Genomic DNA, 27,478 nt, shown 5'->3' with positions numbered 1-27,478 from the left:
AGAATTCACACCTATTGTCTCTACTTATAAATAGGGCAACGTCTCTTCGAAATGTAGATTCATTTAGATATAACTGCGTCACTTTACATATGAAGATATCCCTTTGAATGTGCCCATATCCCTTTGAAATGTAATCTCGTCTATTTAAACCTCTTTATTTGCAGAAGTAGCCCGTTAAAATGTCCATGCCCCTTTAAAATGCAGATTGCCCCCTTTCGATATGACGCCGTTCCGTTAGATGTCGGAATATGTGTTTAAATTGAGCCGTGAGCTTTCCCAATGTAGACAGGGCTCCTGGAAACGTGGCAGTGTCCCCCCTGCAGCTGCAGAGCGAGACAGGAGAGTTTGTTTTTGTGAATGAGCAGTTGTAGCGCGAGGTGGCTGTTGCTTGGTGACGGTGAGGCCCGGCCTGGCCTGGCCCCGCCCATCCCCCCGTGCAGACGTCACGCGGGGGCGAAGGCGGTTGGGAGGAGAAGTCGCTCGAGCGGGGAAGCGGCGGGAGGGCGGCCGTTAGGAAAATGGCGCCGTGCGGCCCGGGGCAGACACCCGTCACTGGGCACCGCCGCCTTCCTGGCGCAGCTGCTGTGTCACGGCCACACCGGCCGGCTGTACAGCAGGCAGGAGCCGGTGAGCATTCTGGAGGCGGATGGGGTTAAGGGCCTGCTTGGGAACTCGTCGGCCGCCTGGGTGGTGGAGTTCTACTGGTCGTGGGGCGGCCCCTGTGTCAACTATGGGGCCACCTGGAAGGTACTGGGCCCGGGAGGTGAAAGGTGAGGCAGGTTGTGGGGGGACGGAGGGGAAGGAATGTGGGGCCTGTCCTGTCATAGTGATATTTTACACTCACTTTCCATCTGCTTTTACTGGCGCTTGTGCTGTTTACCCCTCACTGTTTGTTGAATCCTTGTGCTGTTTGCCCCTCACTGTGTGTTTAATCCTTGTGCTGTTTTCCCCTCACTGTTTGGTTTAATCCTTGTGCTGTTTGCCCTCAACCACACTGCTGTGGGTCTGGAGAACTCAGTGTTGAATCCTCCGGGCTGTTGACTGCTCAGACAGAAGATGAGGTTTTGTTCCTCCAATTTGTGGTTTGGTTTGTTGTGGTAATGGAGGAAGCCAAAGATAGTCATGTCAGAAGGGGAGTGGGAAGGGGCATTAAAATGGGAAGTCCGCTCAGCCTCTGCGGACCCAGCTGGGATGCTCAGTTCCCCAAGTTTACGCTCGCTTTCCCCAATGTAGAGAAGACCACAATTGGCAAAGCACAGCAGGTCAAGCAGCATCCGAGCAGTAGGACAGTCGAAGTTTTGGGCACGAGCCCTTCATCAGGAATGATGCGTGGATGTTCAGAGGGGCATCAGTGTCCTTCTGTGCCAGTTGTCAGACAGGTGCAGCAGGCAATGAGCAAGGCAAGTGGTGTATTAGCAAGAGGAATTAAGTTCAGAAGTGGGGATTTCTTCCTTCAGTTAGGGGGTCATTGGATATATTCAAGGCTGAGTTCATCTGATTTTTATGTGAATGTTTATGGGGAAGGCAAGAAAATGGTTTTAAGACTAGTATAGGACCGAGTTACAGAGCCATGCAGCACAGAAACAGACCCTTCAGTCCAACTAGTCCATGCTGACTATGTACTCAAACTAAACCAGTCCCACCTGCCAGTGTTTTGGCCCATATCCCTCCAAACCTTTCATATTCATGAACTTATCCAAATGTCTTTTAAACGTCGTTACTGTACCTGCATCCATCACTTCCTCTAGACATTTAGTCCGCATGTGCACCACTTTGTATAAAAAAAATTGTGCCCTTCAAGTCTTTTTAAAATCTTTCTCCTGTCACCATTAAAATTTGCTCCCTAATCTTGAAACCCCAACCCTAGGGGAAGGACACCCGTCGTTCACCTCATCTCTCCTCTCATGATTTTATAAACCTTGATAAGGTCACATCTCCACCTCCTATGCGCCAGTGAAAAAGTTCCAGCCCATCCACCTAGATGCAGGTAGATCCATATCCAGTCATGATCGGTTCAATGCTGGTCCCAATTCTCTCGGTGTCCAGGACAGCAAGAGACCACAAGACATAGGAGCAGAAATTAGGCCACCAGGTCTGCTCATTCCATTCAATCGTGGCTGATAAGTTTCTCAGTTACATTCTTCTGCTATAAGCAAAGTGAAAATGGAGGGAGTGAGTGTGGGATGGAGATTTTTAGCTTCCAGGGAATGAGAGGAAAGAGTTCACTATAAATTGGAATTTATGGGATCGGCTGATGAACCGAGGAGTGTCAGTTGGAGTTTAATTTAGAGAAATCAGAGATTTGCATTTTGGTCAAGCGATCCAGGCAGGACTGACACAGTTAAGGGGAGTGTTGCAGAATAAAGAGACCTTGGAGTGCTGGAGTCTCAGGTGGACAGAGTAGTGAAGGCGGCGTTTGGTTTGCTTTCCTTCATTGCTCATAGCATTGAGTATAGAAGTTGTGAGATCATGTTATACACACTTCCCACTCGAACGTGTTATCTAACTGCTTAACTGTTTTTAGTGAATATAATGCACACCTCCCGCTGCTGCCATAACGTGGTTTGTTTGGAAGCCCTAGCTTTCGGAGCGATTAGATTTATTTTAGATTTTATTACTTAGTGTGGAAACAGGCCCTTCAGCCCAAACCGACCCTTCGAAGAGCAACCCACCCAGACCCATTCCCCAACATTTACCCCTTCAGCTAACACTACAGGCAAATTAGCATGGCCACTTCACCTAACCTGCACATCTTTGGACTGTGGGAGGAAACCCACGCAGACACTGGGAAAATGTGCAAACTCCACACTGACAGTTGCCCGAGGTGGGAATTGAACCCGGATCTCTGGCATTCTGAAGTGCTGCTGCTGCTTCAGGTGGTTGTGGGGAATAAGATCATGATTAGACTATTTATAGCCAATAGAGTCCAGTTCATGGAGATGTGATACATTAAACAATTTAGATTAAATCTTTCATCTTTTAGAATGGGGTTCTGTTCTTTGGTATGTTAATCCCAGAACCTGTTTTCAGTAACTTTCTCAAGAACGTAATTTAAATGCAGAGCTTTTCTATCAAAAAATGTCAGGCTGACTCGACATTGGGACCCAGACAGAATTCACACCTATTGGTGGGTAGGCTGGGACTTTTTTCACTGGAGCACAGGAGGTTGAAAGGTGAAGGTATTGGGGGCCTCATTAGCAAGTTTGCAGATGACATTCAGATTGATGGAATATCAGATAGTGAAGGGGACTGTCAGACGATACAGCAGAATGTAGATTGGAGTGTTGGGAAGAGAAATGGCAGATGGAGTTCAATCCAGACAAATGCAAGGTGATGCATTTGGAAGATGCAATTCAAGAGCGAGCTATACAGTAAATGGAAAGGTCCTAGGGGAAATTGATGTACAGAGAGATCTGTGTGTTCAGGTCTATTGTTCTCTGAAGGTGGCAACGCATGTCAGTAGAGTGGTCAAGGCAGTATACAACACGCGTTCCATCATCGGACGGATTGAGTAAAAGAGCTGGCAGGTCATGTTAAAGTTATATAAGATTTTGGTTTGCGCATTTGGAATACTGCGTACAATTCCGGTCGCCAGATTTCCAAAAGGATGTGGATACTTTTGGAGAGAGTGCAGAGGAGGTTCACCAGGATGTTGCCTGTTATGGAGAGCGCGAGCTACAAGGAGAGATTGAGTAGATTAGGATTATTTTCATTGGAAATAAGGAGGTTGAGGGGGGGGGGGTCCTGATTGAGGCCTAAAAACCATGAGGGGTGTAAACAGGGGTGGATAGGAAGAATTATTTTCCCAGAGGGGAAGACTTAATTACTCAGGGTCACGAGTTCAAAGTGAGGGGGGAAAGGTTTGAGGGAGATATAAATGGAAAGTTCTTTACACAGGGTGGTGGGCGCCTCGAATGCATCGCCAGTGGAGGCAGTAGGGGTGGGATCCTACTGTCCAGAGGAAATAGTGGATGCTGGTTGTGTAACAACGTTTAAAAGACATTTGGATAAGTACATGAATAGGAAAGGTTCAGAGGAATATGGGCCAAACACAGGCAGGTGGGACTAGTTTAGTTTGTGAATATAGTCAGCATGGACTAGTTGGGCTAAAGGGTCTGTTCTGTGCTGTATGACTCTAACTGTTCTGTACTGGTCTTAAAACCATTTTACTTGCCTTCCCCCATAAACATCCACTTCATGGTTGTTCCAAAATCAGATGAACTCAGCCTTGAATATATTCAATGACCCTCTAACTGCAGGAAGACATCCCTACTTCTGAAATCAATTCCTCTTGCTAATATACCTCTTGCCTTGCTGATTGCTTGCTGCATCCGTCTGACAACTGGCAGTGACTGGTGTGGAAGGATGCTGAGGCCACTTTTTACATCCACACATCATTCCTGAGGAATGGCTCGTGCCTGAAACGTCGATTCTCCTGCTCCTCGGATGCTGTCTGACCTCCTGTGCTTTTCCAGTGCCACACTTTTTGACTCTCATCTCCAGCATCTGCAGTCCTCACTTCCTCCACATCCCAATATGTCACCATTTGAACAACGTACCTCCTTTTGGCAGTTATTTTTTCATAACCGAGGTTATAACTTCACACTGTGGGACTGCATTTGCTGTGCGTTTGCCAATTGAGACACAGACCTGGACCAACGTTTCCCGACTCTGTCCCCTCCCTGGATTCACTCGCTTTCTTTTCAGTTGCTGCAAGTCAACAATTTAACCCCAGAATGAAAAAATGAAATGGTAAAGACAGTGCCGTACTCACAGATGGCAGATAGAGGAAGGAAGTTGCAGTCTGAGGTGAAGCTCGATCTTCATTTGGAGAGAAGCAGCAGCTTCAGAACCTGATGGTCCATCTTCCGCATTCAGACAATTGGGGAGTTCTGATTGGCAGGAGGACCAGGCTCCTTGTCTGGCTTCTCATTGGTCCATTTGAAGAAGGGTTTGCACTGTTTCTGAAGACAGAGAATGCGCAGCTTTTGCTGAACCAGCATAGAGTCAGAAATGTACAGCATGGAAACAGACCCTTCGGTCCAACCCGTCCATGCCGACCAGATATCCCAACCCAATCTAGTCCCGCCCCTCAACACCTGGCCCACATCCCTCCAAACCTTTCCTATTCAGATACCCATTCAAATGCCTCTTAATTGTTGCATTCGTACCAGCCTCCACCACTTCCTCTGGCAGCTCATTGCATACACGTACCACCCTCTGTGTGAAAAAATTGCCCTGTAGGTCTCTTTTATATCTTTCCCCTCTCACCCTAAACCTATGCCCTCTAGTTCTGGACTCCCCAACCCAAGGGAAAAAACTTGGTCTATTTATCTTGTCCATGCCCCTCATAATTTTGTAAATCTTTATAAGGTCACCCCTCAGCCTCTGACACTCCAGGGAAAACAGCCCCAGCCTGTTCAGCCTCTCCCTCTAACTGTACCTCTTATGCTCGCATCCAAGTCATTTATGTAAATGACAAAAATAGAGGACCGAGCACCGATCCTTGTGGCACTCCATTGGTCGCAGACCTCCAGTCTGAAAAACAACCCTCCACCACCACCCTCTGTCTTCTACCTTTGAGCCAGTTCTGTATCCAAATGGCTAGTTCTCTCTGTATTCCTTGAGATCTCACCTTGCTAATCAGTTTCCCATGGGGAACCTTGTCAAACGCCTTACTGAAGTCCATATAGATCACATTACTGCTCTGCCTTCCTCAATCCTCTTTGTTACTTCCTCAAAAAACTCAATCAAGTTTGTGAGACATGATTTCCCACACAAAAAGCCATGTTGACTATCCCTAATCAGTCCTTCCCTTTTCAAATACATGTACATCCTGTCCCTCAGGATTCCCTCCAACAATGTGCCCACCACTGATGTCAGGCTCACTGGTCTAAAGTTCCCTGGCTTGTCCTTACCACCCTTCTTAAACAGTGGCACCACATTAGCCAACCTCCAGTCTTCTGGCACCTCACCTGACATGCACAGTATGCTCTATGGAGATGCTGTTCCTGATGGATTTAAAGTGTCCAAATGCCACAATTTCAACCCCCCCAGTCACTTGACATAACCGTGCAGGGTCCTCGCTATTTTTGATGCTCATGTTACCTAGAACCCTCATGATTATATCAATCTCAATGAGGTCACCCCTCAACCTCCTGTGCTCCAGTGAAGAGAGTCTCAGCCTCTCCTTATAACTCAAACCCTCCAGTCCTGGCAACATCCTGGTAAATCTTTACTGAACCCTCTGTAATCGTATTCTTCCTATTACAGGGCCACCAGAAGCGTTCTCAGTACTCTACAAGTGGCTTCACCAACATCCTGTATAACTTCTAAATGATGTCCCAACTCCTTTATTCAATGGAGTGAACAAATAAGGTAAGTGGGCTGAATGCCTTGTGAAGCACCCTTCCAACCAGTGATGCAACTTTCAATGAAGTATGTACCTGAACCCCTCCCTCTCTTTCTCTCCCTCCCCCCCCCCCCCCCCCCAATATCCCTCTGTACAAGTCCTGCCCTTATTTTAGGGAAATGCAACCCCTCACTTTTATCTATACCTCTCTCATACGTACGCTCTCTCTCAGATGTGTACACACCCTCTCACAGGCTTTTCCTCCATCACACTCCATTTACAAAGCATGTGCACACACACACGCGCGCACACACATATAACGATGGGGTGCATTTGCAGAATAATATTTACAGATATATTCAATTTTGCACAAAAAGCGCACAACATGCAGGTAGTCAGTCCATATAATATTTTATAAATTCCTAGTTTGGAAATAGAACCAGTCTGATTTAAGATTGGGATACTGACTCACCTTTCATGCATTGTCTGGGCTGAGCTGTCACCTGTTTTTAAAAAAAACCTTAAGTGATCTTGAGAATACGACTTAATAATAGTTCTGCGATGTACACATTAATGAAATAAAACCTGCAACCCATTCTAAAAGATGAAAGACTTAACAGCAATCTACATTTGTCAATATATCATATCAGTTGCATGACACTGATCTTTTGCTCTTAACTCTGTGTCTTATGATCCTGCTTCACAGCTACCCGATGAAGGAGCAGCACTCCGAAAGCTAGTGCTTCCAAATAAACCTGTTGGACTATAACCCGGTGTTGTGATTTTTAAACCTTGTCCCACCTAGTCTAACAGCAGCATCTCCACCTCCTTTCTAATGAACACAACCCATACTTCCCAGTGCTGCCAGTAAACTGCCGATGAAACGATGCAGTGCCTGCACTCCCGAAAAATTTAAACTTCTAACGAAACCAGCTACTCAGTCACTGCTCCATCTGATACACAACATTGGAAACTTAGTACAGGAGGCTGCAAGAAATGAGCAGCTTTAAAACAAAAACCACTTGGAGCTCTAAGCTTTCAATGAGAGTCTGAGTCAGGCAGAACGTTCAGGTAACCTTTATTGTGTCCCAACATTGTTACAGCTTCAGATGCCCCCAGCAAAGATCACTTTTATCTAAGTCACAATGTTTAAACCCAAATGGAGCAATTAAGTGCAAAGTTACTTTCAACCATTGAATAAAACACTGCAAATTTTATTTCATATGAAAATACATTCATTTTATAATTTGGATAAGATCTTTACAAAGGAAATATACTAAACAAAATAGCTTTCCTGGGTATCAATATTGACGACAGTTATGCAGCTATTATTTGGCAATTGACCAACTAATTGAAATAATTTCAGAATAAATGAGCTGCTTCATTATTATACATTGAGATATTGCATATCTTGGCTCTCACCCAAGTATTCTCTGAAGAAAAAAATGCATCTGGATGGGGACATGAATAGGAAGAATTCAGAGGGATATGGGCCAAATGCTGGCAAATGGGTCACTAGATTAATTTAGTATATCTGGTTGGCCTGGACTGAAGGGTTTGTTTCTGTGTGCTCATTACAGACGCCCCTCTTCTGGGATCCCCATACCAGCTGTTATTTTCATGAAATAATCTGACAATTGTTGACTTCCATCAACCTATTCCATCCAGAGAAATTTCCTCTCCCTGCAAAGTGTGGTTCACGTTGGCAAGTTCAATCCTCCTCCAGTCCTCAGGAACACACTCTATAATGCGCAATGTTCTCAATACCTGTTTAACGTTCAGTGGGGAAACTATTTTCAGTCCAACAGGTAAACAGAATTCCTCCGAAATGTTTTTGGCAAATGCTCTGCTCCCACGAGAGCTCATGGGCCCACAGTTCAAAGCTTTCAACAGCTTTTTTTCTCATTTCCCCGCCTTCCCAGGATGCAGAATTTCTCCCACCAGAAATTGTTTGCCCTGAAAAAAATCCAGCAGGAACATGATTATGGAGCTATCAGTAAAAATGCTTCATTTGGCTCACCAAGGTTGGAAATGGAAGAACATTTCTGTTCAAAGTTACTGTTCGTTTGCCCTTTCAAAATTCCTTGAATTTAAGGTGTTCCATTGTAGCATTTATTTATGATCCATTAAAAGCAGTATCCAGTCTCATCTGAGTGAGGAACCGACTCAACAAGCGAAATAACTTTTCTGTCTGCTCTTTAGATGTGACAACCTCTCCCTCTCTGTTGATGCAACAGGATTACCAGAGCTGGGAGTACCACTCTCGGAATATAATTGCTGATTGACAGTTTACTTGAACTGTTTAACATAAGGATTTAAAAGCTGCTAGCCCGATCTCGCACAAAGCACTAAAACAAACTGTTCACCCGTGCCTGTGCAGAGGAGAAATTTCACTTGGAATAGATCACAAAATAAGAACTCTTACCAGACCCACAACTCATGTGTTTCCCACGGACAAAGTTAAACATCACACAACACCAGGTTATAATCCAGCAGGTTTGTTTGGAAGCACTAGCTTTTGGAGCGCCGCTCCTTCATCAGGTGGTTGTGGAGAATGAGATCATGATCATAATTTATATCCAAAGGAGTCTAGGGTCATGGAAATGTGACACATCAAACAATTTTAGATTAAATCCTTCATCTTTTAGAATAGGTTTCTGCTCTTTGGTTTGTTAATCCCAGAACTTCTTTTTTGTTACCTTCTCAAGAATGTCATTCAAATGCAGAGCTTTTCTAACAATAAGTGTGAATTCTGTCTGCACCCGAATGTTGTCGGACTAACATTTTTCTTAGAGAAAAACTTGACATTTAAATTACATTTTTGAGAAGTTAATTTATAGATTAGGGTGTAGAGGTCAGGGTGGATAGGCTGTGCTAAATTACCCATAGTGACCAGGGATGTGAAACTGAGGGTGGATTGGCCATGGGAAATATGGAGTAAGGGGGTGGGTATGTGTGGGATGCTGTTCAGAGGGCCAGTGTGGAATAGATGGGCTGAATGGCCTGTTTCCACATTGTTGGGATTCTATGACTCCCACCACAAAGGAGCGTTTTATCTGCATCTGTCCTGTCAAGCCCCTTTCAGAATTCTCCTGGTTTCAATAAGATCACTTCTGGTTCAGAGAGGTAGACAGCACAGAAATAGACCCTTTGGTCCAACTCATCCATGGCGACCAGGGTTCCCAAACTAAACTAGCCTCACTTGCCTGCGTTTGGCCCAAATCCCTCTTAAACCTTTCTATTCATGTACCCATCCAAATGTCGTTTAGACTTTGTAAACGTACCTGCATTGACCACATCCTCAACAAGTTCATTCCACGTGTAAACCGCCCTCTGTCAAAACGTTGCCCCTCGGGTTCCTTTTAAATCTCTCTCCTCTCACTTTAAAGAAATATCCCCCCTAGTCTTGAGCTCCCCAACGCTAAGGAAGAGCCTTTGCTATTCACCTTACCTCCACTCCTCATGATTTTATCAATCTCAATAATGTCACCCCCCCAACCTCCTGTGCTCCAGTGAAAAAAGTCCCAGCCTCTCATTATAACTCAAACCCTCCAGTCCTGGCAACATCCTGGTAAATCTTTACCGAACCCTCTCTAATAGTATTCTTCCTATTACAGGGACACGAGAACCATACTCAGTACTCTGAAAGTGGCCTCACCAACATCCTGTACAACCTCAACATGATGTCCCAACTCCTTTACTCAATGTGGTGAACAATGAAGGCAAGTATGCCAAATGCCTTCTTAACCACCCTGTCTCGCAGTGAAGCAACTTTGAAAGAACTGTGTACCTGAACCCCACCATGTCTCTCTCTTACAGCATGACACAGGGCCCTACCATTAACTGTACAAGTCCTGACTGTCCTTGCTTTAGCAAAATGCAAGCCCTTGCTTTTATTCATACCTCACTCATACACACGTGCTCTCTCAGACACGCACACATACACCCCCAACACACTCACAGGCATACACTCCATCACACTCTTATGTGCACTCATGCATAAACTCACATATCACTTTTTGGGCAAATTTGTATTGGCAGAATTATGTTTGCAGATACATTCAATTTTGCTCAAAAAGTGCACAGTCTGCAGGCAGTCAATCCATGTAATATTTTATACATTCCTACTTTGGAAATAGAACCAGTCTGATTCAAAATTGGGACATTGACAGACTCGAACCTCACACCTTTATCGGGGCTGTCTGGGCTGAGTTGTCACTTTTTTTTAAAAAAAAACTTAAGTCATCTTGAGAATGTGAATCAAAAGATGTTCTGGGATTTACATATTAATGAACTGAAACCTGCAACGCATTCTAAAAGGTGAAAGACTTAACAGGATATATTGAACAAACCAAGATTGCTATCAGTTGCATGACACTGTGATCTTTTGCTATAAAATCTGTGTCTTATGATCCTCCTCTACAGCTACCCGATGAAGCAGCAGTGCTCCAAAAGCTCACATTTCCAAATAAACCTGTTGGACTATAACCTGGTGTTGTGTGATTTTTAACTTCATCCAGGCGAGTCCACCACCGGCTCCTCCACATCATTTCTAGTGAGCACAGCCCACACCTCCCAATGCTGCCAGTAAACTTTACAACGCCGATGAAATGACACACTATGCACTCCTGAAAAATTCACAATTTCTAACGAAACTGGCTGCTCATTCACTGATCCATCTGATACGCCACATTGGAAGCTTAGTGCAGGAAGCTGAAAGAAATGAGCAGCTTTAAAACAAAAACCTTGGAGCTCAAAACTTTCAATGAGAGTCTGAGCCGGGGGTAATTTCAGGTAACTTTTATTGAGATCCAACTTTGTTACAGCTTCAAACCCCCTCAGCAAAAAGGCAGAGAAAAAGTAGCTGCTTTTTAAACAGTTCAAGGTCAAAACGCACACGCTACCCCACCACCCCCCTACCTCACTTCTTTACTATTGGTCACCACCAAGTTGTCCCTTTGTAATTGGATCCTTGGTACAGCCTTAACCTGGAGGAAGTGTTGTCTCACTCGGCAATTTCAACCCATACCCTGTATCGCACCATCTGCTGCAGTTGGATTCAAACCCGGGATCCCCTGGAACTGGGTTGGTAGTCCAGTCGATACTGGCACTCAACCATCGTGCCTTCAATCCCCCTGCGATGGTACATGAATTCCCTGGTGCCTCTGGAGGTTGGTAGAGCTGGTGAAGCACTTCCCGCACAGGGGGCAGCTGAAGGGCCTCTCTCCTGTGTGGACCTGCTGGAGGGTCAGCAGGTTGGAGGCCTTGGTAAATCTCTTCCCGCACCCGGGGCAACTGAAGGGCCTCTCCCCCGTGTGGACCCGCTGGGGCCTCAGCAGGGTGGAGGAATCGCTGAAGGCCTTCCTGCACACTCTGGGCAGCTGAAGGGCGTCTCCCCAGTGTGGATCCGCTGGTGGGTTAGCAGGGTGGAGGAAGTGCTGAAGCCCTTCCCACAGATGGGACAAGGGAACGGGCTCTCCCTGGTGTGGCTGCGCCGAGGAGTCTCCAGGACAGATGGGACACAGAAGCTTTTCCTGCAGTCGCCACACTTCCATCGTTTCTCCACAGGGCTGGATTCCTCGGGTTTCTCCATGGCCGAAGCTTCAGTTACACACAAATGCGTGTGGAGCCCCTCCCCACCGTGAATTCCTCTTCCCAGGCCGTATAACTGTTTCAGGCTCAACACTCAGTGCGCTGCAACAGTCGGGTCTCTCATTCAGTCCCACTGATGCTGAAAACGTACTCAAACAGGAAACAAAACGCTTTGCTCCTTCTCACAGAATCATAGTTGAAAATCATTGCGGTCCCGATGGATTGAGTGACTGTCAGACATTGACGTCAAAGTGAGGACTGCAGACGCTGGAGAGTCAGTATCGAAAAGTGTGCCGCTGGAAAAGCACAACAGGTCAGGCAGCATCTGAGGAGCAGGAGAGTCAATGTTTCGGGCATCAGCCCTTCATCTGTTGATTTTGAAGCTTCAGTCTTCAGATCTTCAAATACACTGTTAAAAACAGATTACAAAAGTCATCACTATCAGTGCAGGGTAGAAATTCAGAACAAGCAATTCTATTTTGTGGAATATTCTTTTCTTTTGTTGTTCCACAAAATTGAAAGCACTCCCACACCCTCTTCCCCTTCTGTTCTCACTCTGCTCTATCTAATTCTCCTGAAGGTGCTGATTCAGGATCTTAAAGGGGCAGAAAAGCAAAAACGTCAAGACTGACATCTCTCTGAATTTTGGATACCTCCACCTGAAAGTTAATATCTTTCACAACACTGGGATCCTGCTGAGAGTGAGCAGGTCTGATTTAGGGAAGCAAAAAAAAAGTGTCAATTCAGGGTGAACCTGCAACGCAGCTTCTTGAGGAAGGACCAGACACAAAATGGTTAACGACCCTGGGAAGGTGGGAGTAAAATGAGACATCAAGGCATTAACACCGACACACTTCAGTCAAACTCTTCTGCTCCCAGTCAGGGCAAAACATGCTCTGAAAGTCCAGCCTTCACAACCACACTTCTGCTTCCACTGAAGACAATTAGAGTCACACAGCACGGAAACTGACCCTTTGGCCCAACCTGCCCAGATATCCTAAATTAATCTAGTTACGTTTGCCATCACTTGGCCCCTATATGGGCCGGGTGCTGGCAGCTGGGACTAAATTGGGTTGGCTATCTTGTCAGCAAGGACGGGTTGGACCGAAGGGTCTGTTTCTGTGCTGTACATCTCTATGACTCCAGTCGCATTTGCCATCACTTGGCCCTGACCCAACTGAACCCTTCATATTCATATGCCCATCCAGGGGCCTTTTAACTTGTCATCGTATCAGCACCCACCACTTCCTCTGGCAGCTCACGCCATCGCTCAAGCGACTCCATGTTGAAAGCGTCTGATCTGGTGCACCAAATGACACCAGGATAATCTCAGATCATTCCAGATCGCATCGATACTCAGTCAGTGGCTTTCCCGATCAGGATGTTGTACGTGATCAAACAGGTACATGGGTAGACGATCCCCCACCTCTTAGTTCAAGTATCTCTACGAGAACTCCCTTGCTGGAGGTCCCTTGGAGACACTTCAACTGGACTTCATTGAGTTGGAGAAATGAGTTGAGTTGCTATAAATGTGTTTTGCTTATTGTTGATGTCTTTTGTAAGTGGATTGAAACCTTCCCTCCTCTTCATGCTACTGCTGAGACTGTGGTGAAGATTTTGTTTAAGGAAATAATTCCCTGCTTCAGTATACCTGCGTGCATTAGCTCGGTCAATGGACCAACTTTGTAGGTAATATTAACGGAGAACTCTGTTCCCAGCTTTGTATTTGTCAGCAACTGCATGGAGCTTATCCTCAGGCTGCCGGCCTTGTTGAATGTTTTAACCAGACTCAAGACTAAACTTGCCAAATTAATGGCCGAGTCTGGCCTCTCCTGGTTATGCTAATCCCTGTGGCCTTATTCCAGATGCGATCCATATCTGCGGGCAAGACATGACTGTCTCCAGCTGACAGTCTCTCTGGTCACCGCCTCCGTACCCTTGGAACGATTCGGCACCCTTCTCAGTCCACGTCCACCACATGACCGAAGCAATGATTGGTTATGTTTTTGCTCTAACTAATGTTATGCGTGCCTTTCACTCCCAGGAGCGTGCGGCCTACAGCGATGTTCCCTCCCTTTCAGCCTTGTCACGGGTAGAACCTGGTTCTTTGGTGCTCGTCAAGAACTGGACTGGCAAAGGTCTCCAACCTCGTTGATGGCCCCTTCCATGTTTTACTTCCCACCCCTCCTGTTCCCTGGATGCTGCCTGACCTGCTGCGCTTTTCCAGCAACACATTTCCAGCTATTATTTCTTAAGGTAAAGGTAAAGCTACCAATTTCCTTGTCCTGGATGGCAAAGATGTCCCTCATAAGGTCACCATCGGAGCCCTTGTTCCCACAACAGTACCTTGTCCTGGCCAGTGGACAAGTCGATGGAACCTCCATCTGAGGAGGATGCAGCGGTCGGTCTCAGCCAACCTTGCTCCAACTGGAAGGATCCCAAGGGACTGGGTGACAATACAGGACACCCGATAGGCTGGGGAATCCAGAGTACCCTGAGGTTGGAAGGATCGGCAGGGGTGACAAGTTAAAAGAACCGCAATTCCCTCTTTTGCGGCCTGACCATTCGCGGAAATAAGACTAAAGAGGCTCTGGAACAGAGTAAACTGGGATTATCAGACCTGTGTCTTCACTCTGTGCAGAATCGGTATGCCTGAGACTATATACTCGCCCGGGAGGGTGAGGTCTGCACCATTGTCCAAGATAAATGCACTATGGGCATTCCCGATCTCACTGGCAATATTCCTCAGATACAAGGAGAGATCCAGGCATTCCTTGACAGAATGACTGAAGGGACCAGTTGGGGAAACTGCAGATTGGGCTCATGGTACAATTGGCTTATCAATTTAGCTATGTTTGTTTGTCGGTATTGGTATTGTTGGGTATTTAATTGCTAGGCTTATGAGGTCCCTTAGTGATATAGATTTGCCCCCGAAGATGCTCCTTTTGCGATCCGATGGCTCACCCACACGTGTCGATGACGATGATAAATATGACCAGATGAGCTGTGAAGATGGTGGTGTTGCTCTACAGGATGTTGATGGCTGGACCACCTTGAAAGGCATTCGTTTGGATTAGCCTTCTCTTTCAGTGATCGCAGTGCAATCAAAGGGAGGAATGAGGGTGTGGGCATCTGGGTGAGAAAGTATATAGTCTTAAAACTTGCCTTTAAACATTCAGACTAAAATGTAATGCTGAATTGTTGAATACTTTTACTGCACTAGAAAATAAACAGGCAGGAAGGCTCAGAAAGAGGAGAGAACTTAAAGATAGGGACACCTGGGCTCACCAAGTGATAACAGGATGCTGTGAGGCAATTAAGAACGTTTGCCTCAGCATCGGTGAATCTGTGTGAACAGGACACCAAGTGATCACATTCACAGCCATTCCCTTGTGAGACCATTTTAGTGCTGAGGCTGTTGAATCCTGTAGAAAATTAACTCTTAGTGCTAATCTGCTATGGATTGAAATGAATTGCATTTTGGGACTTTATGATGATATTGAGTAGCCATTACTGGTTATTAAATACAAACTCTGTAAAAGGAAATATTGATAAAGCTTAACCTTACTTGCTGCAGCCGACGCTCCAGCGGAGGAAACAGGCCGCGGGCACACTTCCGGCTTCGGGATGGCCACGCCCCCTGGCCCTGGTCCCGCCCCCTCCTCCGCCAAGGCGACGTGTAAGCCCCGCCCCTTCAGAACGCAGATCGTAAACCCCGCCCACCCAGGTGTATTTGGAAGCACTGGCTTCTCCAGCGCTGCTCCTTCTGCGGGTAGCTGTGCTGCAGGATCATAAGACACATATTAATTGCAAAACATCACAGTGTCATGCAACCGATGCAATATTTGGAACAAACCTGGACCGCTGCTTTGCTTTTAGAATGGGTTGCAGGTTTCAGTTCCTCAATATATAGATTCCAGAACTTTAGATCAGATTCCCTCCAGTGTGGAAACAGGCCCTTCGGGCCAACAAGTCCACACCGACCCGCCGAAGAGCAAAACACCCAGCCCCATTCCCCGTCACCAAACACTACGGAGCAATTTAGCTTGGCCAATTCACCTTAACCTGCACGTCTTTGGACTATGGGAGGACACCCACGCAGACGCGGCCGGGCGGGGGGGGGGGGGAGGGAATTGAACCCGGGGCTCTGGTGCTGTGAGGCAGCAGTGCTAACCACAAAAAAATGAGGAATAGGGATGCAAGGCAGGATTTCAGGGAGCTAGGGTGGAAGCTGAGGGCTAGAACAAACAGAGTGGTTATCTCTGGTTTGTTGCTTCCTTTCCCAGGTATCTGACCCTTGTCTTTCGTGTCCTCCCGTACCCTTCCTGTTAGCCCTTGACCCCAGTCTCCTTTTTGTTATTTCTTCTACTGCCTCCACCATCATTTTGGCTTTCTGTTTCTGCTTCTCGTCTTCCCTTTTTACATACACTTTCTGTGCCTCACGTAACAGCTCTTCCATCTGTCTTTCACTCCATCCATCTAATTTCTGTAATTTCTTTTGTATGTCCGGCCATGATTTCGTTACAAACTGGACCTTTAAGAGTCCCTGTGCTATCTGATTATCGGGATCCATTCCCAAACACTTCCTCCTGTCCTCCTTGAGCCTTTTAAGAAATGCAGAAGTGGTTCCATCCTTCTTTTGTCGTACTTCAAAGGCCTTAACAAAGTTTTATGATCTTGGTGCCACCTCTTTAATTCCTAATATTCCCATTTCTCATAGATCCCGCATTGACTCCCTATCTTCTCTGTCATTATTTTCCAAATGAGGGTCAACATTTGGGAATTTCTGTTCTGCTGGGGCCCCTTCTTCCCCAACTGGGTGCCTCTTTTCCAATTCCTATAAAGCTGCTCTCCTAATTATACCTCGTTCTTCCCCTGAAAATAACGTTCCTAAAATTGCCATCAGTTCTCCCCAGGTATATAAATTAGGCCCTAGGAATTGCTCTAATTGTTCGGCTCGTCCAACCGGATCCTCTATTAAACTTTTCATTTCCTTTGTAAAGACCCTAACTTCACTGCTCGTTAAGGGAGCGTTTACATATCCGATTGTACCTTCCCCAATCGGAACCTCTTGTAAGGGACATAATTTTACATTTTCCAATATCTCTGCCCCTCCTTTACATGTGGTGGCTCGAGTGACTCTGCCCCCCCCCCCCCCCCCCCCCCCCCCAGGTTCTGCATCTTTTAGTTCAGAGTCCGTTCTCATTTCTGTGTCTGGACACGGTTCTACTTCGGGAGCTGTAGGCTCGTTCCGGGGAGTAGTATATGGGGGCGGCAAACACATCAACGGATCCCATTGTGGCTTCCCTTGTTCATTCTTTTTCTGTTCTTTCCCTGATTCCTCCCTATTCATGGGACATAATTTTACTCCCGCGCTCCCTATCCAACAAACCGCATAATCAGACTCTTTTTGACTGTACGCTTCTTTCCGATTGACATATATATTAAGATCTTGACACAGCCAATCCTCATCGGACCCATATTTGGGCCAAAAAATACCAGGCGCCTTAATATTTTATCTAGTCCAGAAAAAACAACAATAGTTTACCATTGTAGCCTTATCTTTCCCCCACGTCCGGGAGTTGTGTTCCCAATTTCCCAACATTCTCCCCAAAGGACTGTCGGGTGAAATATATTCCCCTTTAACGTTATTTACAGATCGATCGTTACCCAGCCAACTCCCCGTGCCTCCCATTGTTGCTAATTTAATTAATCTTAATAAGGTCCGGTGTCACCTTCTTCCACACCCCCTTCAGGGTCCTGACTAGACACCTTACTCGTCCGATTAATCTGACCAACTATATGCTTTTTGAGACTTCAACTGTTCTCCATAAATCACTTTTATGTAAGGATAAAAGAGATTAGTTAGAAACTGATAGTAAGGCAGTCATGACCTGTAAAAAGAACAGGAGTTAACACTTTATTTCATTATCTGTAAAATCCTTAACGATAAGAGAAATCATGTTAAAATTTCCATAGTAGAAATCAGATTCAAAACCGTCCCGGATCTTAAGCTCCAGGGAACAAAGCAGAAACATTCAATCACCAACAAACAAATGTGCATTCAAACCAAATCACACTGGGTTAAACTTTCTAGTTGCTGTACAGCTCTTTCTCTCTCACACACACACAGACAGACACCGTGTCTCACAGACACTTTGAGCTTTCCGCAACGACTCCTCTAGCTTTTGAATATTCATCTGGACGTCTGGTCATAAGTTAGTTATGAAGGGCATCCTCAGTAGCCCTTCAACTACTAGCCCTTCTGACACTGGCTGTTTTCCATTGACATATGCTTAATTTTATATATCACCAATTCCCCATACTTTTATATGTCCTGACCACCAAGGCAAGACATAAAAGGTCTCTCTTCTGACCTTGGTCTGTGCACAGAGTTACCTGGTCATTTCGGTGCACCCCGTCCCGCAGCAATTCTTGCAGCAAATACCGCTGCCCCCGGTCACCCGGATATATCCTTTAAGACCTTTCCCTACCCGGGTCCTGTGCACAAGAGCTGCTCGACCTAACCCGCCGCGTCTGCCCGCCTTGTTTCCAGGGTCTCCCAGTCCGGATCGTACTCGCCCAAACCGCGAACGACAAGCAAGGGAGTCGGAGATCACCGAAATCGGCGAGGTGCACCTCCCCGGTCATCCCAAGAGTGTCGAGCGGTCTGAGTCCTGGATCCCGGAATGAGGCCCCCAATTGTGAGGAACAGAACTCACTCACAAATCAATCAGCCTGAGACAAAGCCTTGGAAACAAGAACAATTTATTACAGTCTTCTAAGTACTGGACGCTTCTGCAATCAAGCAGAAATGCGCGCCAAAACAGAGCATGTTAGCTTTCTTATTCAGTTTACAAATTGCGGAATCACTTTATTGCTGAATCAGTATACTTCAGCTTTATTGTGAAATACCCCTGCTGCTTCTTTTTGTGGTCCACTACAACACTTTAAAGTTATTCCCTAGCTTAAAACTATTTTCTTTAATAGACCCTCTCTATTCATTAAAGTCGTAGCCTTATGTATGCTACATGCTACAAGAATTCCGCTTCCCTTCCCCCTACTACACCCCCTCACCCATCTGCAAAAACAACATTTCTAATCTCCCACAGAAAGAGGGATAGGGATGTAAGGCAGGATTTCAGGGAGCTAGGGTGGAAGCTGAGGGCTAGAACAAACAGAATGGTTATCTCTGGTTTGTTACCCATGCCACGTGATAGCAAGGCAAGGAATAGGGAGATATATCAGCTGAACACGTGGCTGCAAGGATGGTGCAGGAGGGAGGGTTTCAGGTTTTTGGATAATTGGTGCTCATTCTGGGGAAGGTGGGTCTTGTACAAACAGGACAGTCTTCACTTGAACCAGAGGGGTACTAATATCCTGGGTGGGAAATTTGCTGGTGCTATTCGGGTGGGTTTAAACTAGCTCAGCAGGGGGATGGGAACCGGGGGGTGTAGCTGCAATGCACAGGAGGATGAGAGTAGGAAGGACAGGGACTGGATTTCAGGGTCTCAGGAATGTGCTGGTAGACAGTGAAGTGATTTGAAGTGTGTGTCCTTCAACGCCAGAGTTTCCGCAATAAGGTAGGTGAGCTTGCAGCACGGATAGGTACCTGGGACTTGGATGTTGTGGCCATTTCGGAGACATGGAGAGAGCAGGGTGAGGAATGGATGTTGCAGGTTCCAGGGTTTTGATCTTTCATTAAGACAGCCAAGGCGGTAAAAGAGGGAGAGGCGTGGCCTTGTTAGTCAAGGATAGTATAACGGTGGCTGACAGAACTTTTGATGAGGACTCATCTACTCAGGTAATGTGGGCTGAGGTTAGAAACAGGAGAGGAGAGGTCACACTGCTTGGAGTTTTTTTATAGGCCTCCGCAGAGATCCAGGGAGGTGGAAGAGGGGATTAGCAAAATTATTCTGGGTAGGAGTGAAAGGAACAGGGTGGTCATTATGGGGGACTTTAACTTCCCCAACATTGACTGGAAATGCTTTCACTCTAGTACGTCGTATGGATCAGTTTTTGTCCAGTGTGCGCAGGAGGGCTTTCTGACACAGTATGTCGAAGGCCGACAAGAGGGGAGGTCACTCTGGATCTGGTGCTTGGCAAATGAACCAGGCCAGATGTTTGATTTAGTGGAAGATGAACACTTTGGAGAGAGTGACCATAATTCAGTTAGGTTTCATTTAGCGATGTAAAGGGATAGGAACATGCCGCAGGTCAAGAGTTATCGATGGGGCAAGGGCAATTATAATGCAATTAGGCAAGACTTAGAATGCATAGAATAGGGTAGCAAAATGCAGGGAATGGGAACAATTGAAATGTGGAGCTGGTTTAAGGAACAGATATAGTGTGTCCTTGATAGGTATGTCCCTGTCAGGCAGGGAGGAAGTGATAAGGTAAGGGGACCGTGGTTTACAACAGAAATTGCATCTCTTGTTACAAAGAAGAAGGAGGCTTATGTGTTGATGAGGCAAGATGGTTCAGATGAGGCGATGGAGAGTCACAGATTAGCTAGGAAGGATTTCAAGAGAGAGTTAAGAGCAATGAGAGGACATGAGCAGTCCTTAACAAATAGAATAAAGGAGAACCCTAAAGCTTTCTATAGGTATGTGAGGAATAAAAGGATGATTAGGGTAGGAATAGGGCTAATCAAAGACAGAAGTGGGAAGTTGAATGTGGGCCCTGTGGAGATTGGAGAGGTGTTAATGAATATCTCTCATCGGTCTTCACTCAGGAAAAGGAGAATATTGTAGAGGAGAAGAATGAGGTACGAGATATTAGACTCGAAAGGATCAAGGTTAGTTGCACACAGGTGTTATCAATTCTAGAAGGAGTGAAAGTAGACAAGTGCCCTGAGCCCAATGGGATTTATCCGAGGTTTCTCTGGGAAGCGAGGGAGGAGATAGCAGAGCCTTTGGCTTTGATATTTGAGTTGTTATTGTCTACAGGCTTAGTACCAGAGTGGAGGATTGCAAATGTTGTGCCCTTGTTCAAGAAGGGCAGCAGAGATGACCCAGGTAATTATAGACCAGTGAGCCTTACTTCTGTTGAAGGAAAGCTTTTGGAAAGGAATATTAGAGATCGGATTTATAATCATCTAGCAAGCAACAATTTGATTTCAGATAGTCAACATGGTTTCATCAAGGGCAGATCGTGGCTCACAAACCTTATTGAGTTTTTTGAGAAGGTGACCAAGCATGTAGATGAGGATAGGGCAGTTGACGTGGTGTACATGGACCTCCGTAAAGGTTCCACATGGTAGGATGTTGGAGAAAATGCAGAGGCATGGGATTGAGGGTGATTTAGCAGTTTGGATTAGAAACTGGCATTCTGAAAGAAGGCAGCGAGTGGTGGTTTATGGAAAATATTCAGCCTGGAGTCCGGTTACTAGTGGTGTGCCACAAGGATCTGTTTTGGGACTACTGCGGTTTGTCATTTTTAAAATTACTTAGGTGCAGGCATAGGTGGATGGATTAGCAGAATTGGGCTGAGAGGTGGCAAATGGAGTTCAATGCAGCTAAATGTGAGGTGATTCACTTTGGGAAGAATAACAGGAAGCCAGTGATCTTGGAGTCCATGTGCATAGATCCCTGAAAGTTGCCACTCAGGTGGATAGTGCTGTGAAGAAGGCATACAGTGTGTTAGGTTTCGTTCGTAGAGGGATTGAGTTCCGGGGAACCGCAATATCACGCTGTAACTATACAAAACGCTTGGAATATTGTGTATAGTTCTGGCCCCCATATTTCAGGAAGGATGCGGGATGCATTGGAAACGGTGCAGAAGAGATTTACCAGGTTGTTGCCTGGTCTGGAGGGAGGGTCTTATGAGGAAAGGCTGAGAGACTTGGGTCCGTTCTCATTGGAAAGAAGGAGGCTAAGAGGTGATTTGATAGAGACATATAAGATGATCAGAGGATTAGATAGGGTAGACAGTGAAAGACTCTTTCCTAGGATAGTGACGTCAGCTTGTACGAGGGGGCATAACTACAAATTGAAGGGTGATAGATTTAAGACAGATGTCAGAGGCAAGTTCTTTATGCAGAGAGTGGTAAGGGTGTGGAATGCCCTACCTGCTAAGGTAGTCAACTCAGCCACATTAGGGAGATTTAAACAATCCTTAGGTAAGCGCATGGTTGATTTTGGGATAGTGTCAGGGAACGAGCTGAGAATAGTTCACAGGTTGCGTAACATCGAGGGCTGAAGGGCCTGTTGTGCGCTGTATTGTTCTATGTTCTTTGTTCTATGTTCTAAACTTAGTGCAGGAGGCTGAAAGAAATGAACAGCTTTAAAACAAAAACCTCTTGGAGCTCAAAGCTTTCAATGAGAGTCTGAGCCCAGTGGTAAGTTCAGGTAACCTTTATTGCAACCCAACTTTGTTACAGCTTCAGATTCCCCCCCAGCAAAAAGGCAGAGAAAAAGCAGTTGCTTTTTGAGTACCTCAAGGTCAAAGTGCACACACCACACCTCCCCTGTCCCACCCCCCCTCACTGTCTTTACTATTGGCCAGCACCAAGTTGTCCCTTTCTAATCGGATCCTTGGTACAGCCGTAACCCGGAGGAAGTATTGCCTCATCAGCAATTTCAACCCATACCCTGTCTCCAAGTAAGTTTCTCCCCGCTCATTTGCCAGGAAGGGGCAGTGTAGTGTCAACCAGACTGCTGTGGGTCTGGAGTCACGTGTAGGCCAGACCGGGTAAAGGATGCAGCTGGAACGACTGAGTGAATCCTTTCCCACAATGGCGGTTCCCTTCCCTAACAAGGGAGAGAGTGAATCAGATGGGGGCTTTCTCCCCCGCACCACCCCCTCCCTGAAACAGTCTCATCGTTAGATTCCGAACTCCACATTTCTGACCGAATGCCAATTCTGCCATCTGTCGTGGGGGGATTCAAACCCGGGAGTCCCCAGAACCGGGTTGATGGTCCAATCGATAATGGCTCTCGGCCGTCACTTCTTCAATCCCCCTGCGATGGCACGTGAACTCGCTGGTGTTTCCGCAGGTTGGAGGAGTAGGTGAAGCCCTTCCCGCACTGAGAGCAAGTGAACGGCCTCTCTCCGGTGTGGATCCGCTGGTGCCTCAGCAGGGTGGAGACCTGGGTAAAGGCCTTCCCGCACTCTGGGCAGCTGAAGGGCCTCTCCCCCGTGTGGACCCGCCGGTGGGTCAGCAGGTGGGAGGAATACCTGAAGCCCTTCCTGCACTCAGGGCAGCTGAAGGGTCTCTCCCCCGTGTGGACCCGCTGGTGGGCCAGCAGGGTGGAGGAATTCCTGAAGGCCTTCCCGCACTCGGGGCAGCTGAAGGGCCTCTCCCCCGTGTGGACCCGCTGGTGCCTCAGCAGGGTGGAAACCTGGGTAAAGGCCTTCCCGCACTCTGGGCAGCTAAAGGGCCTCTCCCCCGTGTGGACCCGCTGGTGGGTCTGGAGGTTGAAGGAGCAGGTGAAGCCCTTCCCGCATTGAGAGCAGGTGAATGGCCTCTCCCCCGTGTGGATACGCTGGTGGGTCATAAGGGAGGAGACGTGGGTAAAGGCCTTCCCGCACTGAGAGCAGCTGAAGGGTCTGTGTGCTGGTGCCTCAACAGGGCGCAGGAATTGCTGAAGGCCTTCCCGCACTTGGGGCAGCTGAAGGGCCTCTCCCCCGTGTGGATACGTTGGTGGGTCCGCAGATTGGAGGAGCAGGTGAAGCCCTTCCCACACTGAGAGCAGGTGAACGGCATCTCCCGCGTGTGGACATGCCGGTGACTCCGCAGGGTGGAGGAATCGCTGAAGGCCTTCCCGCATTCAGGGCAACTGAAGAGCCTTTCCCCCATGTGGACACGCTGGTGCCTCAGCAGGGTGGAGACCTGGGTAAAGGCCATCCTGCATTCAGGGCAACTGAAGGGCCTCTCCCCCGTGTGTACATGCTGGTGGGTCAGCAGGGTGGTCGAATTGCTGAAGGCCTTCCCGCACTTGGGGCAGCTGAAAGGCCTTTCCCCCGTGTGGACCCGCTTGTGCCTCAGCAGGGTGGAGGCCTGGGTAAAGGCCTTCCCGCACTCTGGGCAGCTGAAGGGCCTCTCCCCCGTGTGGACCCGCTGGTGGGCCAACAGGTGGGAGGAATGTCTGAAGGCTTTCCCGCAGTCGGTGCAAGGGAATGGCCTCTCCCCGGTGTGACTGCGCCGATGAGTCTCCAGGGCAGACGGGACACGGAAGCCTTTCCCACAGTCGTCACACTTCCACGGTTCCTCTACAGGGCGGGATTCCTCAGGTTTCTCCATGGCCACAGCTTCAGCTGCACACAAACACGTGTAGAGCCCCCCCGTGCCATGAAATCCCCTTTCCAGGCCGTATAACTGTTTCAGGCTCCACACACAGTGCGCTGCAACAGTGGGGGCTCTCGTCCAGTCCCACTGATGCTGAAAATGTCCTCAAACAGGAACCAAAAAGCGTTGGTCCCTCTCACAGAAATCACAGTCAAAAATCGTTGCGGTCCCGATGGATTGAGTGACTGTCAGACATTGACATCAAAGTGAGGACTGCAGACGCTGGAGAGTCAGTCAAAAAATGTGGCGCTGGAAAAGCACAGCAGGTCAGGCAGCATCTGAGGAGCAGGAGAGTCAATGGTTCAGGTGTAAGCCCTTCATCTGTTGATTTTGAAACTTCAGTCTTCAGATTTTCAAATACTCTGTAAAAAGAGATTACAAAAGCCATCACTATCAGTGCAGGGTAGAAATTCAGAACAAGCAATTCTACTTTCTGTGGAATATTCTTTTGTTGTTCCACAAAATTGAAAGCACCATCCCACTCTCTCTCCCCCTCTGTTCTCACTCCGCTCTAACTAATTCCCCTGAAGGTGCTGATTCAGGATCTTACAGGGGCAGAAAAAGCAAAAACATCAAGACTGACATCTCTCTGAATTTTGGATAACTCCACCTGAAAGTTAATATCTTTCACAACGCTGGGATCCTGCTGAGAGTGAGCAGGTCTGATTTTGGGAAGCAAAAAGAAAGTGTCAATTCAGGGTAAACCTGCAATGCAGCTTCTTGAGGAAGGACCAGACACAAAATGGTTATCAACCCCGGGAAGGTGGGAGCAAAATGAGACATCAAGACATTAACACCGACACACTTCAGTCAAACTCTTCTGCTTCCAGTCAGGGCAAAACATGCTCTGAAAGTCCAGCCTTCATAACCACACTTCTGCTTTCACTGAAGACAATTAGAGTCACACAGCACGGAAACAGACCGTTTGGCCCAACCTGCCCAGATATCCTAAATCAATCTAGTCACGTTTGCCATCACTTGGCCTCTATCTGGGCCGGATGCTGGCAGCTGGGACTAAATTGGGTTGGCTATCTTGTCAGCAAGGACGGGTTGGACCGAAGGGTCTGTTTCTGTGACGTACATCTCTATGACTCCAGTTGCATTTGCCATCACTTGGCCCTGACCCATCTGAACCCTTCATATTCAGATGCCCGTCCAGGAGCCTTTTAACTTGTCATCGTACCAGCACCCACCACTTCCTCTGGCAGCTCACTCCATCGTTCAAGCGACTTCACGTTGAAAGCGTCTGGTCTGGTGCACCAGATGACATCAGGATAATCTCAGATCATTCCAGATCACATCGATACTCAGTCAGTGGCTTTCCTGATCAGGATGCTGTACGTGATCAAACAGGTTAGTGGGTAGGCGATCCCCAACCTCTTAGTTCAAGTATCTCTATGAGAACTCCTTTGCTGGAGGGTCCCTTGGAGGCACTTCAACTGGACTTCATTGAGTTGTAGAAATGAGTTGAGTTGCTATAAATGTGTTTTGCTTATTGTTAATGTCTTTTCGAAGTGGATTGGAGCCTAACCTCCTCCTAATGCTACTGCTGAGACTGTGGTGAAGATTTTGTTTAAGGAAGTAATTCCCTGCTTCAGTATACCTGCGTGCATTAGCTCAGACAATGGACTACACTTTGTAGGTAATATTAATGGAGAACTCTGTTCCCAGCTTTGTATTTGTCAGCAACTGCATGGTGCTTATCATCCTCAGGAGGCTGACCTTGTTGAATGTTTTAACCAGACTCAAGACTAAACTTGCCAAATTAGTGGCAGAGTGTGGCCTCTCCTGGTTATGCTAATCCCTGTGGCCTTATTCCAGATGCAATTCATGTCTGCGGGCAAGACACGACTGTCTCCAGCTGAAAGTCTCTCTGGTCACCCCCTCCATACCCCTTGCAACGATTCGGCTCCCTTCTCAGTCCACTTCCACCACATGACCGAAGAAATCATTGGTTGTGTTCTTGCTCTAACTAGTGTTACGCGTGCCTTTCACTCCCAGGAGCATGCCACCTACAGCGATGTTGCCTCCCTTTCAGCCTTGTCACGGGTAGACCCTGGTTCATTGGTGCTTGTCAAGAACTGGACTGGCAAAGGTCTCCATCCTCGTTGGGATGGCCCCTTCCAGGTTTTACTTCCCACCCCTATAGCGGTCACAGTCGCTGGGCACTCAGCTTGGGTCCACCTGCACCACTGGAAATTGATTGACCGCACCAATCAAAAGGGGGGAAGAGGTGGAGAGAATCCTGGAATCCCAACAAAAGGAGTGGACCCTGTCCAGTTGGGTTTTTGAATCTTGCTGTTGTTCTAATGTTAATCTTATTACAGATACTTGAACTAAGAGGAGGGACATGTGGGGGATCGCCTATGTCCTCACCTTTCTGATCACGTACAACATCCTGATGGGGAAAGCAACTAAGTATGGCTGCGACCAGGAATGATCAGAGATTATCCACCACCCATGCTGAGGAGATGTCATCCAGTGCAGACCAGACGCCTTTGACATGTGGAACGTGATGAAGATTGATTATTGCAATGGACTCTTACATCAGAAAGACCAGATGGTTCATCTGGACAGTAGAAATCAGTGGAAGTTACCATGTTTTTTTGATTTTACCTGCAGACGCAAGCCTCGTGCGGATAAAAATGATCAACCCAGTTATTATGGTAAATATTTTAAGGACGCCCAGGAACACCATCCCATTTTGCAGGTCGGGCCAACTCGAGAAAACGGAAGCCTGATAGGGGAAACTCCTCAATCCACAAACAACTTATTTATACAGGCCCAGAGAACGCTCTTCACCCCAGAGGCAGTAGTATGTTACTCCTCTCTTTCGGGAGATGACTTACTTGACATGTCCCCAGTCCCCGATTCCATTCTATTCATCAGACTTCCTACTGCCGACCCTGTGAAGAGAAATATCACTTTCCAATACCTTCGGTCTGTGTATACAAACAGCTGGTGTAACACTGGTACAGCAGGCCTTATGCGGCACATGGACCTGGAATGGAACCCTTCCCTTGCGCATTTATAGGCCTTTTCTCTTTTCAGAACCTGATACTGTCACCAAGACCATGTACAATGGAGCTAAGGGAGAGCCCAATGGGAACAGCATTCTGAGGACCATTGTCTCCCATACAGTGCGAGTGCTCGAGTCACTTGGCCCATTTTTTACAGCGCTCAAGCAACTCCTCTTGCAAAACATCAACCCTTTACTCGTGTAGACCTGACCAGACCCCTTGCTG

General features: G+C 47.1%; 1 protein-coding gene and 1 long non-coding RNA gene across 3 annotated transcripts; one reads left to right on the top strand and one right to left on the bottom strand.

Moving 5' to 3' along the window:
* Window positions 1-503: 503 nt before the first annotated feature.
* Window positions 504-10,579, top strand: LOC148144690 (uncharacterized). Of its 2 annotated transcripts, none has more exons than XR_015751583.1 (3): window positions 504-770; window positions 6,274-6,378; window positions 9,970-10,579. It is a non-coding gene; the product is annotated as an uncharacterized LOC148144690 (long non-coding RNA). The 2 variants fall into 2 exon arrangements; XR_015751584.1 differs by having other exon boundaries at window positions 529-627.
* An 11,861-nt stretch (window positions 10,580-22,440) lies between these two features.
* On the bottom strand, window positions 22,441-27,439 carry LOC148144689 (uncharacterized). The gene is made up of 3 exons (XM_087975043.1): window positions 27,083-27,439; window positions 23,566-24,595; window positions 22,441-23,494 (listed from the first exon to the last, which is right to left on the bottom strand). The coding sequence occupies exons 2-3, from the start codon at window positions 24,186-24,188 to the stop codon at window positions 22,897-22,899; spliced, it is 1,221 nt and encodes a 406-aa protein (XP_087831169.1). The 5' UTR covers window positions 24,189-24,595; window positions 27,083-27,439; the 3' UTR covers window positions 22,441-22,896.
* Between the last annotated feature and the right edge of the window lie 39 nt (window positions 27,440-27,478).

Source organism: Chiloscyllium plagiosum, unplaced genomic scaffold, assembly GCF_037043375.1.
Source record: "Chiloscyllium plagiosum isolate Xiang-an unplaced genomic scaffold, Cpla_swu_hap1 HiC_scaffold_27, whole genome shotgun sequence".
Taxonomy (NCBI): domain Eukaryota; kingdom Metazoa; phylum Chordata; class Chondrichthyes; order Orectolobiformes; family Hemiscylliidae; genus Chiloscyllium; species Chiloscyllium plagiosum.
This window is presented reverse-complemented; position numbering and strand designations above follow the sequence as displayed.